General features: G+C 39.9%; 1 protein-coding gene across 13 annotated transcripts in view; it reads right to left on the bottom strand.

Annotated features, from left to right (window-relative positions):
• The window catches only part of CTAGE5 (CTAGE family, member 5), a 97,449-nt gene that overhangs the window by 63,338 nt on the left and 15,896 nt on the right, over nt 1-18,215 (bottom strand). For 4 of the 13 annotated variants that reach the window (XM_010835333.1, XM_010835335.1, XM_010835334.1 and 1 more), the window contains exons 5-6: nt 15,443-15,661; nt 15,238-15,338 (exon numbers count right to left, since the gene is read on the bottom strand). In XM_010835333.1, coding sequence (XP_010833635.1) covers nt 15,238-15,338; nt 15,443-15,661 — 320 coding nt within the window. Of the gene's footprint in view, nt 1-4,874; nt 5,646-5,666; nt 5,866-5,922; nt 6,868-6,937; nt 7,213-15,237; nt 15,339-15,442; nt 15,662-18,215 lie in introns of those variants that run through there. The other 9 variants (XM_010835338.1, XM_010835341.1, XM_010835346.1 and 6 more) reach the window with 7 other exon arrangements.

Here is an 18,215-nt window from a genome sequence, read left to right as displayed (position 1 = left end):
CCTGCCCCCAATCCCTCCCAGCATCAGAGTCTTTTCCAATGAGTCAGCTCTTCGAATGAGGTGGCCAAAGTACTGGAGTTTCAGCTTTAGCATCATTCCCTCCAAAGAAATCCCAGGGCTGATCTCCTTCAGAATGGACTGGTTAGATCTCCTTGCAGTCCAAGGGACTCTCAAGAGTCTTCTCCAACACCACAGTTCAAAAGCATCAATTCTTCGGTGCTCAGCCTTCTTCACAGTCCAACTCTCACATCCATACATGACCACAGGACAAACCATAGCCTTGACTAGATGGACCTTTGTTGGCAAAGTAATGTCTCTGCTTTTGAATATGCTATCTAGGTTGGTCATAACTTTCCTTCCAAGGAGTAAGCATCTTTTAATTTCATGGCTGCAGTCACCATCTGCAGTGATTTTGGAGCCCCCCAAAAATAAAGTCTGACACTGTTTCCACTGTTTCCCCATCTATTTCCCATGAAGTGATAGGACCGGATGCCTCAAAACCACAAGGTACCACTTTACATTGTTGTTAGTTGCTAAGTCGTGTCCGACTCTTTTGTGACCCCATGGACTGTAGGACTGTGGCTCGCCAGGCTCCTCTGCCCATGGGACTTCCTGGACAAGAATACTAGAGTGGGTTGCCATTCCCTCCTCCAAGAGATCTTCCCAACCAAGGGATCAAACCCACAGCTTCTGCACTGCAGGCATATTCTTTACCACTGAGCCACCAGGGATGCCCACACTCATCATTAGGGTGGTTGTATAGGAAGGAAAAAAACATATTGGAGAGAATGTGTGAAATTCAACTCTCATAAACTGAGGGTAGGAATGCAAAATGGTACATCAATTGTGGAAAACAATTTGGCAGTTCTTCCAAAAGTTAAACATACAGTAAATATGACCCAGTAATTCCACTCCTAGGCATACACTCAAAAGAACTGAAAATATTCATTTAAAAAGCTTGTACATGAATGTCCACAGCAGCATAATTCATAACAGTCAAAAAGCACAAACTCAAATATCCATTAAACTATGAATGAACATTCAAAATGTTGTATGTCTAGTGCAACATGAATGAATTTTGAAATTGTGATAAGTAAATGAAGCCACACACAAAAGGCCACATACTATATGATTTAATTTACATGAAATATCCAGAATAGACAAATTCATAGAGATATAAAGTAGATTAGGGGTGGCCAAGCTATGAAGTAGGGATTGATGATGAAGCAGCGATTGAACAAAGTAGGGAAAAACCACTAGACCATTCAGGTATGACCTAAATCAAATCCCTTACTATTATTATGCAGTGGAAGTGACAAAGAATAAGAAGAGGTAGCAAGAATATACAGAAGAACTATACAAAAAAGATCTTCATGACCCAGATAATCATGATGGTGTGATCACTCACCTAGAGCCAGACATCCTAGAATGCGAAGTCAAGTGAGCCTTAGGAAGCATCACTATGAACAAAGCTAGTGATGGAATTTCAAATCTGATGAGCTATTTCAAATCCCAGAAGATAATGCTGTTAAAGTGCTGCACTCAACGTGCCACTCAATTTGGAAAACTCAGCAGTGGCCATAGGACTAGAAAAGGCAGTTTTCATTCCAATCCCAAAGAAAGGCAAAACCAAAGAATGTTCAAACTACCGCACAATTGCACTCATCTCACACACTAGCAAAGTAATGCTCAAAATTCTCCAAGCCAGGCTTCAACAGTACCTTAACCATGAACTTCCAGATGTTCAAGCTAGATTTAGAAAAGAAAGAGGAACCAGAGATCAAATTGCCAACATCCATTCTATCATCGAAAAAGCAACAGAGTTCCAGAAAAAATCTATTTCTGCTTCATTGACTACACCAAAGCCTTTGACTGTTTGGATCACAATAAACTGTGGAAAATTCTTAAAGAGATGGGAATACCAGACCACCTGACCTGCCTCCTGAGAAATCTGTATGCAGGTCAAGAAGCAATAGTTAGAACTGGACATGGAACAACAGACTGGTTTCAAATCGGGAAAGGAATATATCAAGGCTGTATATTGTCACCCTGCTTATTTAACTTATATGCAGAGTACAACATGAGAAATGCCAGGCTGGATGAAGCACAAGCTGGAATCAAGACTGCTGGGAGAAATATCAATAACCTCAGATATGCAGACGACACCACCCTTATGGCAGAAAGCGAAGAAGAACTAAAGAGCCTCTTGATGAAAGTGAAAGAGGAGAGTGAAAAAGTTGCTTAAAGCTCAACATTTAGAAAACTAAGATCATGGCATCCGGTCTCAGCACTTCAAGGCAAATAGATGGGGAAATAATGAAAACAGCGAGAGATTTTATTTTTTGGGGTTCAAAGATCACTGCAGATGGTGACTGCAGCCATGAAATTAAAATACACTTGCTCCTTGGAAGAAAAGCTATGACCAACCTAGACAGCATATTAAAAAGCAGAGATACTACCAACAAAGGTCCATCTAGTCAAAGCTACGGTTTTTCCAATAGTCATGTACGGTTGTGAGAGCTGGACTATAAAGAAAGCTGAGTACCAAAGAACTGATGCTTTTGAACTGTGGTGTTGGAGAAGACTCTTGAGAGTCCCTTAGACTGCAAGGAGATGCAACCAGTCCATCCTAAAGGAAATCAGTCTTGAATATTCATTGGAAGGACTGATGCTGAAGCTGAAACTCCAATACTTTGGCCACCTGATATGAAGAACGGACTCATTTGAAAAGACTCTGATGCTGGGAAAGATTGAAGGCAGGAAAAGAAGGGGATGACAGAGGATGACATAGTTGGATGGCATCACCGTCTTAATGAACATGAGTTTGAGCAAGTTCCAGGAGTTAGTGATGGAAGGGAAGTCTGGCGTGCTGCAGTCCATGGAGTCGCAAAGAGGTGGACACAACCGAGTGAAGTGAACTGAACTGAAGGGACGAAGTGAGGCGAGAATTGGGACTGATTACTAATAAGGATGGGGTTTCTTTTTAAAATGATAAAAGTATTTCAAAATTGTGGTGATGTTTGCACAATGCAGTGAACATACGCCAAAAAAAAATCACTGAATTTAGCATTCAAAATGGGTAAATTTTGTTATCTGATTATATCTCAATAATTATTTTTTTATCTAAAAAATTAAAAAGTAGAGCAGTGTTGTGCAAGCCTAGGCCCCAGGCTAGTTTTGTGAGAATAGTGTATTTAGCCAAAAAAAAAAAAAAAATCATCCAGGTGAAGATATTGTTCACACAGTAGAACAACTTGCACAAAATTTGGCTACCCAAATATTTCCCATTCAGTACCCTCTTCTCTACTTCCCAGGTGACTCAGTGGTAAAGAATCCGCCTACCAGTGCAGGAGATGCAGGTTCAGTCCCTGGGTTGGGAAGATCCTCCCTCTGGAGAAGAAAATGGCAACCGACTCAGTATTCTTAACCTGGGAAATCGCGTGGACAGAGGAGCCTGGCAGCTTATAGTCTATGGCCTCACAAAGAGGCAGACACGACTGAGCACGAGCACACCCTCTTCTCTATCCTATGTGACAAGTCTGTCACCTCTCCCTTACACTGTGTTCCTCGTTTTGTTGTTCTTACATCTAACCTACATACTTCTATCAGGAAGATCTATTTAACCCAAAAGTCTAACCACTGAAATACTTTGAAGGCTCTCCAGCACCTACATCACTTGGAACCTACTTATGTCTCCAACAAGCATCACTGCATATTGCTCCCTGAGCCCGCTTTACACTCCAGTAACACTGCTCCTAGTCGGCTGTACACACCATGCTGTTTTCATTGCTTGCTTAGGCTATTCACTCAGTCTGCAGAGGCTTTCATAATCACTCAAGAAAATGTGCTCTCTCCCACCCCTCAATTTCCTCAGCACTTACTATGTATGCTTCAGTAAGGACTTTATCCATTTCTACCTTGTACTGTTTTTGTCTTCTCTCCCTTAACTGACAGTATGACAGCAGTGGCCCAGACTACGTCTTGGTCTGCTTAGACTCTCCATATAACTATCATCTGTATTTACATTTATACATATACAGACACTAGACACACTATGGTTGAGTAAGTGAATATCAACGCAATAGAACTTTTTAATTTACATAATAAGAAACGAAAAATTGTAACTGCCCCAATATTTAAAGGGGCTTTTGACATTTCTAACGCAGTTTGTTTTTTTTTTTTAAATACGGTGACATGCCCCTAAACATGTCAACAAAGACACTTGTAAACAGTTACTGAGAAAAATCCCTGCAACTTGATTATAAACCGAACCTTAAAAAACGAAAAAGAAATTGTGAACACTGGGAGCTCAATATCTCCAGATCTTGACGTTAACACGACCGTTTACATTAACAAGATAGAAAGAAGCGACGAACAAACTCACTTATGGTAAAGCACCTCAAAAGAGCATTATTTCTTAAAAGAAACCGCAGAATTAGAATCCCAATTCCCTGTCCAGGTTTAGATGTCCTTTCAAGCAACGCGAAGTTTCAGCATTTAAAAGGAACTGATTTCAGAGGATCAGTCCTCAAGTTTCTCACAGTCGGGGAAACCACGTGTCATCAAAATAAATAACATGACCGAAAGGCTAATTCATTTTAGGAAACTCACCTTTCTAAAGTCCTGCTAAGCATAAGCAAATGCTCTCTTCACCTTCCGGATCTCCAGGTCCCCCTACACCACATCAGAACCCGCCCAAGTACCCTAGGAACCTGTGCCCTGGACACAGGCCGCAGCCCGCCGGCAGGTGAGAACTGGCTTCAGGACCTCCGACTACTGCGGCTCAGACCCCAAAGCCAAAGTCTGCAGCTTCCTTCCCCCGGGAGGCACCCGCGACCCCTGGGCCAAGTAACCCTGATTGCGCCTGGACTCACCCAGCGAAGCTTTGCCAGGACCAGCCCCAGGTACGGCTGAGGGGCACTCCCGGGCCCCTCCATAGCGCCAGGGCTGCTCTGGCAATCGGAGCCGTATCCAGGGCCTGCCCGAGCCACAACAAACGAACAGAACACGCAGCGTTCGGTCCGGAACCCAAACCTGCACCGGGCAACCGGATCAGACCACTGAGGAGCCGGCTACAGGGGGGGTGCTGGAGATGAATGGCGCCGCCGTGCCTCGAGCGTCCACGCTGACCACCCGGGGAGCTTCGCCACCCACCCCAGGTTACGCTTTGCGTCCCTAAGATCCGAAGGTTCAAACCCGGCCGCGCTAGTCTGCGATCTGTACTCTCCTTGCCACCCTACCCCGAGGTTTGGTTTCGGCCGGGCCGCGGCGGGGAGGCGGGGTCGCGGGGACTCAGTTAATTTCCCTTCCTTCTTCGCGCGAGGTTCGTAGACGTGTCCCTGTCTTTCTCTCTTAAAGGGGCCGGCCCTCTACCTAGAGAGGCTCCCCATCCTTGGAAATCGAGGTGCTCTAGGCTGAAAGAGAAGGATTCGGCCTCCAGCCCTGAGTTTTAGCGCGGGCCGCAGACATCCCCAGCGAAGGTCAAGACCATGGCCCAGAAATCCCCACCATCGGGCTGGCGGCTGCTAGACTTCTCCCGGAGGCCCCTCCGGGTCGCCCGGTTGGGTGAGCGCGACGCGCCTCCTCTGCCCGGCTGCCGGCGCCTGGCCCAAGCCCAGCCCCCAACGCTTTCATCTCGCAGCCCTGCAAGAGCCTGCTGTCCGCACCCCACAGAAGCCTTGATGGCGTCGTACCCCGGGGGAGCCCGCCGGCCCAGGGAAACCGGCCGCCGTCTTCATTCCACTCACAAAATGGCTTGCGGGGCCCGGGCCTCTGCGTCCTGCCAACCGTGTCCGGACTTTGGACAGGAAGGCGTCTCGGGTCAGCTGTGATCTGGGCAAAGTTTAACCTCTCCCACGCAAGAGAACATCGATCGGGCCTTCGGTGCCCAGCGGAGGGCTCCAGGGGCTTACTCACTTTTACCTGAGTTACCTGGGGTAACGCTGCGCAAAACTCTTCAACTCCATGAGCTCCTAGTTACCCAGACGCCAAATCAAACCCGCATGAACCTCAGCTGGGCGCGTGTTCTCTGAAAAGGGGAGCTAAAAGTAGCACCTTGCCCTCTAAATTTAGGACCCTATATTTAGGTCTGTTGAATAAAATACCCAAGGATGGATCTGTTCTTAGAGATGGGTTTTATAACCCATCTCTGCATTTTCCAACAGAAGTCCTCGTTGAAGCAACAAGAAAAGGAAAGGAACGGGTATGTCTTCCTTAACAAATCACCTGAGAGAACTCAGCAGTTGAACAATATGTTAGTTCCTTAGGAAACTTCCCTAACGTTAAGCTCCAGCAGCAACAAAAGCATTGTGCCATAAAGAATCCAAAAATGGTCCAATTCACTGTGGAAGATTTTCGGAACCAAAATGCCGCCTAGATTTTCCGAACTCTCGTTTGCCACATCAGCCTAAGGAGTTTCAGGAACTATCGGTAGCAAAGAGCAGCAGAAATTGCTTAATAATTCTCATATTTAAGGTATTACACAACCTTCATATGTGTTGGACAGTATATACTCAAACTAAATTATGTGTATAGCTTATTAAGTCAAACAGAAGCCAAACTAAAACTCTGTCTTTAAAATTTAAAAGAGTCTTAGAACAAAGTATGCCTCAAAATATTGTATTACTGAATGAAAATTCTTCAGTAAATCTGAACATTTTCAGAGAACTCCAGAATTACTTTCAGCTTTCAGGACTTATTTACAACCTAAAACATTTTTTTTTAAGTCCCTTTGCTCTCCCAGAGACAGTCTGTGCCCTTTTCTAATTTAACAGTAATTACCATTACAAATATTAAAAACATAGATCAGGAATAAAAGGATAAATGAAAATTTTTAAAAATCTACAAATTTCCCCATGGCAAAAACAGTAAACCTTAAACTCAATGCCAGATCCGAACCTAATTTCTGTACACACTTAATAGTCATGTTGAAACTTACCTCTTCCTCTAGATCTTTCAATTCCATTTTTTAAAAAGTTCATGTTAAAATATCCTAATATGTAAGTAAAATTCTAATAAGTACCTCATATCTTTGAGAAAGATTTCAGGTTCTAATACATCCTGCACTCTTCTGTTTCTACAATGACGGTGATCCTGTTTTGACACTTGTGTGGTAAAGGGGTGCCATAGGTGGAGTTGTGACTACCAACCCATAATCTAATTTCATGGACAAAACTCCTGGTCAGTTTTTGTCTTTAAATATCATGCAAGTACGACTCTCTTAAAATCTACAATTGAAAAGAGAAATCCTGGATTAGGTAACTGATAAAAATAAAATTGAATGTTTTAACATATATTCATATAGAGTATGATTTTTACCATATTTACATTCAAAGTTTGTTCTCCTTAAGAAGATATTGGATTTTGCCACTTATATAGGCCTATGTGAAAGGAAATGGAGAACATATGCGGTTAGTGTTTGTGACAGCTACAAGAACCCATACAAGAACACTGGAAACATGCTAACCAGTAAACTTTGTCCACAATCCAGAAACTGATTTCCCTTATAAAGGGCCCTGTTGCTAAACTATAAATACTAGTTACTCCCTTTTAATTAAACAGTCAGTGTCACTGGCTATAAGATCTAGTCTTTCAAAAGAAAGTCAAACATGCTGAGCCACATCTTCATTCTCTAATGATGTAAGAGTTTGTTCTCAAAACATGTTAAATCAGGAGCTACCTGTTGAACATGAGTTGGGTAATTTCCATTGTTTATTCCATATATAAATGAAGCATTCTAGTTAAGAATATATAAATCTTAGAACTCAAAGAGCCCCTTCAGTTATAAAATAAAGTAGATAAAAGTGGTGTTGATTCCTATTACTTAATTTTTTAAAAAGCTTTTTTTTTGGTACAAAATCTAACTGAACTTATCAACAAATAGAAACAATTTAATTGGCAAGAAAAAAAGGAAACCATTTCACCTAAATTTATGGGTGCTTATTAGACACATTAAGATTGTTGAAATTCCTGGTCTGACAGGAACTCTTCAGAATATTTAGTCCAAACATTATGAACTCAAAGCCATATTGAGGCCAAACAGTTGAAATAAGTGTAGGGAAATAAAAAGTGCATGTCTACTCAATACAAGCACTATTCAGCTTGAACTTCTTGTTGCTGTAGAAGAGTGGGAGACTATGTATTACAGTCTTCTATTTCTTCAACAGAATGCAGAAAGCCAGATTTTTGTATGAATGCACATTTTAAATGCAGGCAACTGATTCATAATGTTTTACACAAAGCTCAAGTCTATGACCTGTCAAGCCTGTCATATAATCTCTGATAGTAGAGTTTTAAACTGAGACTTCCCCAGAGAATAAGAGGCTTTCCAGGGTCACAAGATAATTAATACATTTAAAGTCAATATTTTCATGTCTAAAGAATTTCAAACAAGATGTTCATATAAAATGTATTTGACAAAATTTACTGAGTCCACAAAAGTAAGCATACTTACCACAGCCTATATTAAATAAGCACTTAACTGTATATGAAAGGTTAATATGGTATAGCAATAATTTTTTAATTTAGTAACTTCACTGGTATAATTTATGGAGAGACGACAAGTAAGGGCTATGTCAGTAGGACATACTAATAAGTAGAATTAAATAAGCAGTTGAAAGTTTTATTATAACTATTTTAGAAACTACATCATCATTAGTTTTTATTCTCTCCTATGCTAGAGCAGACTTCTGAGTAATGTTTTTAACCAACGTCTTCAACACCAAATCATACTGAGTAAATTAATCATTTCTCTGAGCTTATTTACTAGGTAATGTCAACTCTCTGGAACCCACTAAAGAAAGGGAGGAGGAAGGCTCTGAAAGCACAACAATATGTGTCATTAAGCCTAGTTTTCACAAATACTCTTACAGTCAGTGGCACCTGGACACCTTAGCTAGAAATCTGGTAAATTTTCCTGTTTTCCATTTTCTCCTTGCTACTTTCAATCAGTCACTAAATCCAGTGAATTCTATCTACAAAAGATATATCTAGTTTGTTCTTCCAATCATTTTAATAACCACTATCAGATACTTAATAACCACTATCAATAACCTCAGATATGCAGATGACACCACCCTTATGGCAGAAAGTGAAGAGGAACTAAAAAGCCTCTTGATGAAGGTGAAAGTGGAGAGTGAAAAAGTTGGCTTAAAGCTCAACATTCAGAAAACAAAGATCATGGCATCCGGTCCCATCACTTCATGGGAATTAGATGGGGAAACAGTGGAAACAGTGTCAGACTTTATTTTTCTGGGCTCCAAAATCACTGCAGATGGTGACTGCAGCCATGAAATTAAAAGACGCTTACGCCTTGGAAGGAAAGTGATGACCAACCTAGATAGCATGTTCAAAAGCAGAGACATTACTTTGCCAACAAAGGTTTGTGTAGTCAAGGCTATGGATTTTCCTGTGGTCATGTATGGATGTGAGAGTTGGACTGTGAAGAAGGCTGAGCGCTGAAGAATTGATGCTTTTGAACTGTGGTGTTGGGGAAGACTCTTGAGAGTCCCTTGGATTGCAAGGAGATCCAACCAGTCCATTCTAAAGGAGATCAGCCCTGGGATTTCTTTGGAAGGAATGATGCTGAAGCTGAAACTCCAGTACTTTGGCCACCTCATGCGAAGAGTTGACGCATTGGAAAAGACTCTGATGCTGGGAGGGTTTAGGGGCAAGAGGAGAAGGGGACGACAGAGGATGAGATGGCTGGATGGCATCACTGACTCGATGGACATGAGTCTGAGTGAACTCCAGGAGTTGGGGATGGACAGGGAGGCCTGGCGTGCTGCGATTCATGGGGTCGTAAAGAGTTGGACACGACTGAGCGACTGATCTGATCTGATCTGATCAGATACTTAGGTCAGAGGTTAAAAAATATGGCTAGTAGGCCAAACTCAACCCACAGAACATTTTGTCTGACCTGCATGGTATTTTTTTTTTAATCTGAATATTTGCCAGCAATTAAAAACTGGGAGATTTCAAGCTTCCCTGGTGGCTCAGTGGTAAAGAATCCACCTGCCATTTTTCACAGAACTAGAACAAAAAAATCTCACAATTCGTATGGAAACACAAAAGACCCCAAATAGCCAAAGCAATCTTGAGAAAGAAGAATACAGCTAGAGGAATCAACTTTTCTGACTTCAGACTATATTACAAAGCTATAGTCATCAAGAAGACAGTATGATACTGGCACAAAAACAGAAATATAGACCAATGGAATAAGATAAAAAGCCCAGAGATAAACCCATGCACCTATGGATATCTTATTTTTAACAAAGGAGGCAAAAATACACAATGGGGCAAAGATAGCTTCTTCAATAAGTGGTGCTGGGAAAACTGGACAGCTACATGTAAAAGAATGAAAGTAGAACACTTCCTCACCCCATCTTAAGTCTCTTCAGTCATGTTCGACTCTTTGAGACCCCATGGACTATAGCCCACCAGGCTCCTCTGCCCATGGGGATATTCCAGGCAAGAATACTGGAGTGGGTTGCCTGAGCCCTCCTCCAGGGGATCTTCCTGACCAAGGAATTGAACTCACATCCCTAACACCAGACACAAAGATAAACTCAAAATGGATTAAAGATCTAAATGTAAGACCAGAAACTATAAAATTCTTAGAGGAAAACATAGGCAGAACACTCAATGACATAAATCACAGTAAGATCCTCTATGACCCACCTCTTAGAGTAGTGGAAATAAAAATAAAAATAAACAAGTGGGACCTAATTAAACTTAAAAATTTTACACAGCAAAGGAAACTATAAACAAGGTGAAAAGACACCCCTCAGAATGAGAGAAAATAATAGCAAATGAAACAACTGACAAAGGATTCATTTCCAAAATAAACAAGCAGCTCATATAAGTCAATATCAGAATAAAAAACTGGAAATAGAACTGCCTTATGATCCAGCAATCCCACTGCTGGGCATACACACTGAGGAAACCAGAAGGGAAAGAGACACATGTACCCCAGTGTTCATCACAGCACTGTTTATAATAGCCAGGACATGGAAGCAACCTAGATGTCCATCAGCAGATGAATGGATAAGAAAGTGGTGGTACATATACACAATGGAGTATTACTCAGCCATTAAAAAGAAAACATTTGAATCAGTTCTAATGAGGTGGATGAAACTGGAGCCTATTATACAGAGTGAAGTAAGCCAGAAAGAAAAACACCAATACAGTATACTAACGCATATATATGGAATTTAGAAAGATGGTAACAATAACCCTGTGTACGAGACAGCAAAAGAGACACTGATGTATAGAACAGTCTTATGGACTCTGTGGGAGAGGGAGAGGGTGGGGAGATTTGGGAGAATGGCATTGAAACATGTAGAATATCATGTATGAAACGAGTCGCCAGTCCAGGTTCGATGCACGATACTGGATGCTTGGGGCTGGTGCACTGGGACGACCCAGAGGGAGGGTATGGGGAGGGAGGATGGAGGAGGGTTCAGGATGGGGAACACATGTATACCTGTGGTGGATTCATTTAGATATTTGGCAAAACTAATACAATATTGTAAAGTTTAAAAATAAAATAAAACAAAAAAAGAAAAGAAAAACAGCCCAATCAAAAAGTGGGGAAAAGACCTAAACATACATTTCTCCAAGAAGACATACAGATGGCTAACAAACACATGAAAAGATGCTCAACATCGCTCAATATTAGAGAAATGCAAATCAAAACTATAAGATATCACCTCACACCAGTCAGAATGGCTATCATCAAAACATCTACAAACAAATGCTGGAGAAGGTGTGGAGCAAACAGAATCCTCTTATATTACTGGTGGGAATGTAAATTGATGCAGTCATGATGGAAGAGAGTGTGGAGATTGTTAAAAAAAAAAAAAACTGGGAATAAAACCACCATGTGTGTGCTTGCTAAGTTGCTTTAGTTGTGTCCAACTCTGCAACCCTATGGACTATAGCCCACCAGGCTCCTCTGTCCATGGGATTTCCCAGGCAAGAGTATTGGAGTGGGTTGCCATTCCCTTCTCCAAAACCAACATATGACCCAGCAATCCCACTACTAGGCATATACACTGAGGAAACTGAAATTGAAAAAGACACATGTACCCCAATGTTCACTGCAGTACTATTTACAATAGCTAGGACATGGAAGCAACCTAGATGGCCATCAACAGATGAACGTAAAGAGAAGCCATGGTACATATATACAATAGAATATTACTCAACCATAAAAAGGAGCACATTTGAGTCAGTTCTAATAAGATAAATGAACCTAGAGCCTATTATACAGAGTGAAGTAAATCAGAAAAAGAAAAGCAAATATCATATACTAACACATATATAGGAAAGTTATGTCCAACCTAGATAGCATATTCAAAAGCAGAGACATTACTTTCCCAAAGGTCTGTCTGGTCAAGGCTATGGTTTTTCCTGTGGTCATGTATGGATATAAGAGTTGGACTGTGAAGAAGGCTGAGCGCTGAAGAATTGATGCTTTTGAACTGTGGTGTTGGAGAAGACTCTTGAGAGTCCCTTGGACTGCAAAGAGATCCAACCAGTCCATTCTAAAGGAGATCAGCCCTGGGATTTCTTTGGAAGGAATGATGCTAAAGCTGAAACTCCAGTACTTTGGCCACCTCATGCGAAGAGTTGACTCATTGGAAAAGACTCTGATGCTGGGAGGGATTGGGGGCAGGAGGAGAAGGGGACGACAGAGGATGAGATGGCTGGATGGCATCACTGACTCGATGGACGTGAGTCTGAGTGAACTCCGGGAGTTGGTGATGGACGGGGAGGCCTGGCGTGCTGCGATTCATGGGGTCACAAAGAGTCGGACACAACTGAGCGACTGAACTGAAATGAACACATATATATGGAATCTAGAAAGATAGTGCTGATAAAATTATTTTCAGGGCAGCAATGGAGACACAGACATAAAGAACAGACTTATGGACACAGTGCAGGGAAGGAAGGAGAGGGTGGGATGTATGGAGAGAGTAACATGGAAACGTACATTACAATATATAAAATAGATAGTTAATAGTAATTTGCTGTCTGACTCAGGGAACTCAAACCAGGATTTTGTAACAACCTAGAGGGGTGGGATGGGGAGGGAAGTGGGAGGGAGGTTCAAGAGGGAGGGGACATATGTATAACTATTGCCGATTCTTGTTGATGTTTGGCAGACATCAACACAATACTGTAAAGCAATTATCCTTCAACTAAAAATAAATAAATAAATAAAAAAGAATCCACCTGCCAATGCAGGAGACACAGTTTCAATCCCTGGTCAGAGAAGATCCTATATGCCGAAGAACAACTAAACCTGAGTGCAACAACTGCTGAGCCCATGCTCTAGGGCCCGAGAGCCGCAACTACAGAAGCCTGCTTGCCCTAGAGCCCATGCTCTGCAACAAGAGAAGCCACTGCAGTGAGAAGCCCTTGCACCTCAATGAAGAGTAGCCCCCACTCATTGAAACTAGAAGAAACCCGTGCAGCAATGAAGACCCAACACAGCCACAAATAAATCAATATTTTTAAATATTATTTTTAAAAAACAGGTTCTTTTTAAAAAATGGGAGATTTCACACACAAAAAAATCTAGATTTCCAACTTTTCTTGAAATATCAGAATATCTGGAAAAAAGAAAACTGAAGAAGCTATATCCTTTGAGAAGGCATACACTCTCTAGTTGGCTACAGTTCTCTCCTTTACCTGTGCTTCACTCATTTCATTTGAGTTTATAAACCCTAATTTAGACCTTCACGATTTATTTCCTGAACTGAAGTGATAACTTCTTGATTGGGCTCCCTTCCTCTGGTTTTCAGTCAATTCTTATTAATATTGACAATGTTGATTGACAGACTTCATACATGAAACTTTTTCACTTTACTCAAAGCAATTATCCTCCAATTAAAAATAAATTTAAAAAATAGTGCCCCATTATTGAAAAGATAGAGTTCAACTTCCCAGCACAAATGCAAAGCTAACCTTTCTCTTTAATCCCAGTATTCAACTTCAATCCCAATATTCAATCAGACTGAATTACTTATAAATTGCTTATAAACTTATTGCTTATAAATTCAATCAGACTGAATTGCTTAGAAATGCCAGAATCTCTCCCACTTCTGTACTTTTTAAAATGCACTCTCAACCTAGAATGTTCATCCTTTCTTGCCTGGAGAACTCCTACTCTTTCTTCAAGATCAGCTCAAGTAAGATCTCTTCTGGGACATTTTCCCAGGCTCCTCCTCCCCACTCTCTCTACCTACCATTTCCAGTCAGTCTACCAGGCAGCTCCTCCTGTGTATCAGTAGCATCCTGTGGCCATTACAGCACGTACAGTTATTGCTTTTTTTACTTTGTCCAACTAGAATGAACTCCTTGAAGGCAACCACTGTTAAGTTTCATCTTAAAATGTAAATGAGAAGACACAAGTGCTTCCTCAATTATTTATATAATAGCAGTAAATGAGAAAAGGAACAAACACTTGCAAAAGACCTTACGTGCCAAATACTACAGCTAGATCCTTTTTAATATTTCATTTACAATAAATGAGATAGAATTTAATAGAAGTTACAATAAATGAAAAAGCAGACAGATTTTAGAATTTTAGTTATGACTTGGTTAAATTTTGAAGTACTAGTTGTTTTGTAAGATTCTCATTACATCATTTTGAGGTCACAGCTGTCATTCAAATATTAATAATTTCCTTGAGATTAAATTTCAGTTCATATTATTTCTGAGTTAAATCTTAGTATGATTTCCTCTGATTTGAAAAAAAAAAAAGAGAAGGAAAAAACCCTAATGCTCAAGATCAACAAAGTTTAAGGAAAGGCTTTAAAAAATATCTTTAAGAACATCTATGCAACAAAATACTCATATAAGGGAAAAGCTTCATATAAGATTTTATGCAAAGAGAAATATTATGCATCAATAATATTTACATAGGGAGGATTCACTCAAACATAATTTTCAGTTATTCCTATATTTAGTAAAATAGGTAAAATTATTGGGTGGTGCTAGTGATAAAGAACCCACCTGCCAATGCAAGAGATAGAAACTCAGGTTCAATTCATTGGTCGGGAAGATCCTCTGGAGAAGGAAATGGCAACCCACTCCAGAATTCTTGCCTACATCATCCCATAATGTAGACCTGGCGGGCTGCAGTTTATAGCTTCGCGAAGAGTCAGACACAACTGACTCAACTTAGCACACACATAAAAGTATTGAAAAATATCTAAAAGGTCAACTTACCCCTTCTATAAGAATTACAATTGGTGAAAATGCAGAATTCAGGAAATCATAAACATCAATTTGAAATAAATATTCCAGAAGCTGACGCCAAGAAGCATCTTCTGTCAATTTATAAATTAAAATGTTAATACATGATAAGATACAAATTTTGAGTTTAATTTCTTCCTTAATTGCTGCATTAGAGAACAAATAACTTGTTTCTTACCTTTTTTAGCAATGTAATTTTGAGAAGATAAAGAGTAATCAGTTAAAAGGATCTGACTGTTTGACAGGGTATTTTCCATAGATGTGTCCATTTCCACCTGAGTAGGCCTTTCAGTGTCTAGTGATATTTTTAATTTTTCATCACTATTTTCAGAAGATAGAGTTTTGAAATGAGCTTCTTCAATAATTCTCATAGGGAACTCTATTTCAGAATCCATATCTGCAAATAGAGAGAAATGTTTAGGGTTTTTAATAATGTTTACTTTGTTGTAGGCTTCCTATTTTTTTTTTCTAGGCAGGTCATCCTTTGAATCTTTGTGGGCATTGTGATACTTCATTATGGAAAGAATTCATTTGAAACAAATTTATAGTCTGTATTAGTTCCTACTGCAGATATAAATTAACAAACACTTAATGGTTTAAACAACACAAATATGTTTCTGGAAATCAGAAATCCTAAAACCAAGGCTGTGGCAGGGCTGTATTCCTTCTGGAGGTCTAGAGGAGAATTCATTTCCTTGCTTTTTCTACCTTCTGGAGGCCACCTGCATTCTTTGGCTCATGGCCCTGTATATATGAAGATACATATACATATATATATATGCACATCTCGAGAAAATTCACTTTAAAGAGGATTGTTGTCATTGTTGTTTAGTCACTAAGTTGTGTCCAACTTTTGTGATCCCATGGAATGTAGCCTGCCAGGCTCCTCTGTCCATGGGATTTTCCAGGCAAGACTATTGGAGCAGATTGTCATTTCCTTCTTCAGGGGCTCTTCCAAACCCAGGGAGTACCTGACGTGCATTGGCAAGCAGATTCTTTATCTCTCATCCATCTGGGAAGCCCTTAAAAAGGACTACCCTTCTCCAAAATTAAGAAAAAAATTTAATTAGAAATATATGTGTTATGATTTTCCACATTTGTAATGTTGTACCATATATTTATGTGCATGCCATGTCACACAGCCATCAATTCAACTTTCAAATATAGTTTAAACTGATCACTTGATTCAATGAACTAATCAAACAGGATTTTTTTTAAAAAAAGGTTCTAACTAGTCCTAGCCTGAGGTATAGTAGTCAAGTAAATTGTAGGATTTATTTCTCAGTTACTTTTTAAGACAAGGATAGAAAAGTATCATTGCAGTCCTGAAAAACAATATTAAAGAATAGTCCTAACTTAATTATTCAGTATCTAACTTCACTCTTTGAGTTATGAATGTAACATATCATTTTCATGCTGTCACTTAGTCAGCATTGTTTAAAAGATGAAAGTCCCAAGTGAGCAAACAGATACCTGTAATTTAATAATGTCACATGTGGACATTAAAATTTAAAAAAACAATCAATTCAGGAGTTTGAATATAATTGGACCATTGTAAATACAGGACTCAAATAGTGATCTACAATGATGTTTGATGGCATCAAACATCAACTTATTCAACAATTAATTTCATAAAATTTTTGTGTGCCTAGATTGATTCTTTTTAAAATATTATACTGCACTTGAAATAAATATATGTAAAAAAATGAAAACTTCCTATATTATTTTCATATTTAATTATACTTCTGAGGTATTATTTTTACATTACTTAAATGTAAGCCTTAGGATTTACATTAGAAGCCAAAGCAATCTTGAAATTGAAGAATATTGATTCTTGAAAAAGAAGAATAGAGCTGGAGTAATCATACTCCCTGACTTCAGCCTATACTACAAAGCTACAATCATGATAATAGTATGATACTGGAACAAAAATAGATACATGGATCAATGGAATACTCTAGAGAGCCCAGAAATAGGCCCACACACTTATGATCAATTAATCTACAACAAAGGAGATAAGGATATACAATGTAGAAAAGATAGTGTCTTCAAAAAGTGGTACAGGGAAAACTAGAGAGCAACATGTAAAAGAATGAAATTAGAACATTCTCTAATACCATACACAAAAAATTTAAAGACCTAACTATAAGACTGGATACTATAAAATTCCTAGAGGAAAACAATGGTAGAACACTTTTTGATATAAATCACAGCAATATATTGGGGAATCTGTCTCCTAGAGTAAAGAAAACAAAACCAAAAATAAATGGGACCTAGTTAAACTAAAAATCTTTGCACAGCAAAAGAAACCATAAACAAAACAAAAAGACAACCTATGAAACGGGAGAAAATATTTGCAAAGGTTGCGAAAGACAAGGGATTGATTTCCAAAATATACAAACAGCTCATACAGGTCAATATCAAAAAAGCAAACAACTCAATCAAAAATGAGTGGAAGACCTAAATAGGTATTTCTTCAAAGAAGACATCCAGATGGCTAAGAAGAAGCACATCTCTAATTATTAGAGAAATATAAATCAAACCTACAGTGAGGTATCACACCAGCCAGAATCAGATCAGATCAGATCAGTCGCTCAGTCGTGTCCGACTCTTTGCGACCCCATGAATCGCAGCACGCCAGGCCTCCCTGTCCATCACCAACTCCCAGAGTCCACTCAGACTCACGTCCATCGAGTCAGTGATGCCATCCAGCCATCTCATCCTCTGTCGTCTCCTTCTCCTCCTGCCCTCAATCCCTCCCAGCATCAGAGTCTTTTCCAATGAGTCAACTCTTCTAATCAGGTGGCCAAAGTACTGGAGTTTCAGCTTCAGCATCATTCCTTCCAAACAAATCCCAGGGCTGATCTCCTTCAGAATGGACTGGTTAGATCTCCTTGCAGTCCAAGGGACTCTCAAGAGTCTTCTCCAACACCACAGCTCAAAACCATCAA

The sequence above is a fragment of the Bison bison genome, unplaced genomic scaffold (assembly GCF_000754665.1).
Source record: "Bison bison bison isolate TAMUID 2011002044 unplaced genomic scaffold, Bison_UMD1.0 scf7180017864041, whole genome shotgun sequence".
Classification (NCBI taxonomy): domain Eukaryota; kingdom Metazoa; phylum Chordata; class Mammalia; order Artiodactyla; family Bovidae; genus Bison; species Bison bison.
This window is presented reverse-complemented; position numbering and strand designations above follow the sequence as displayed.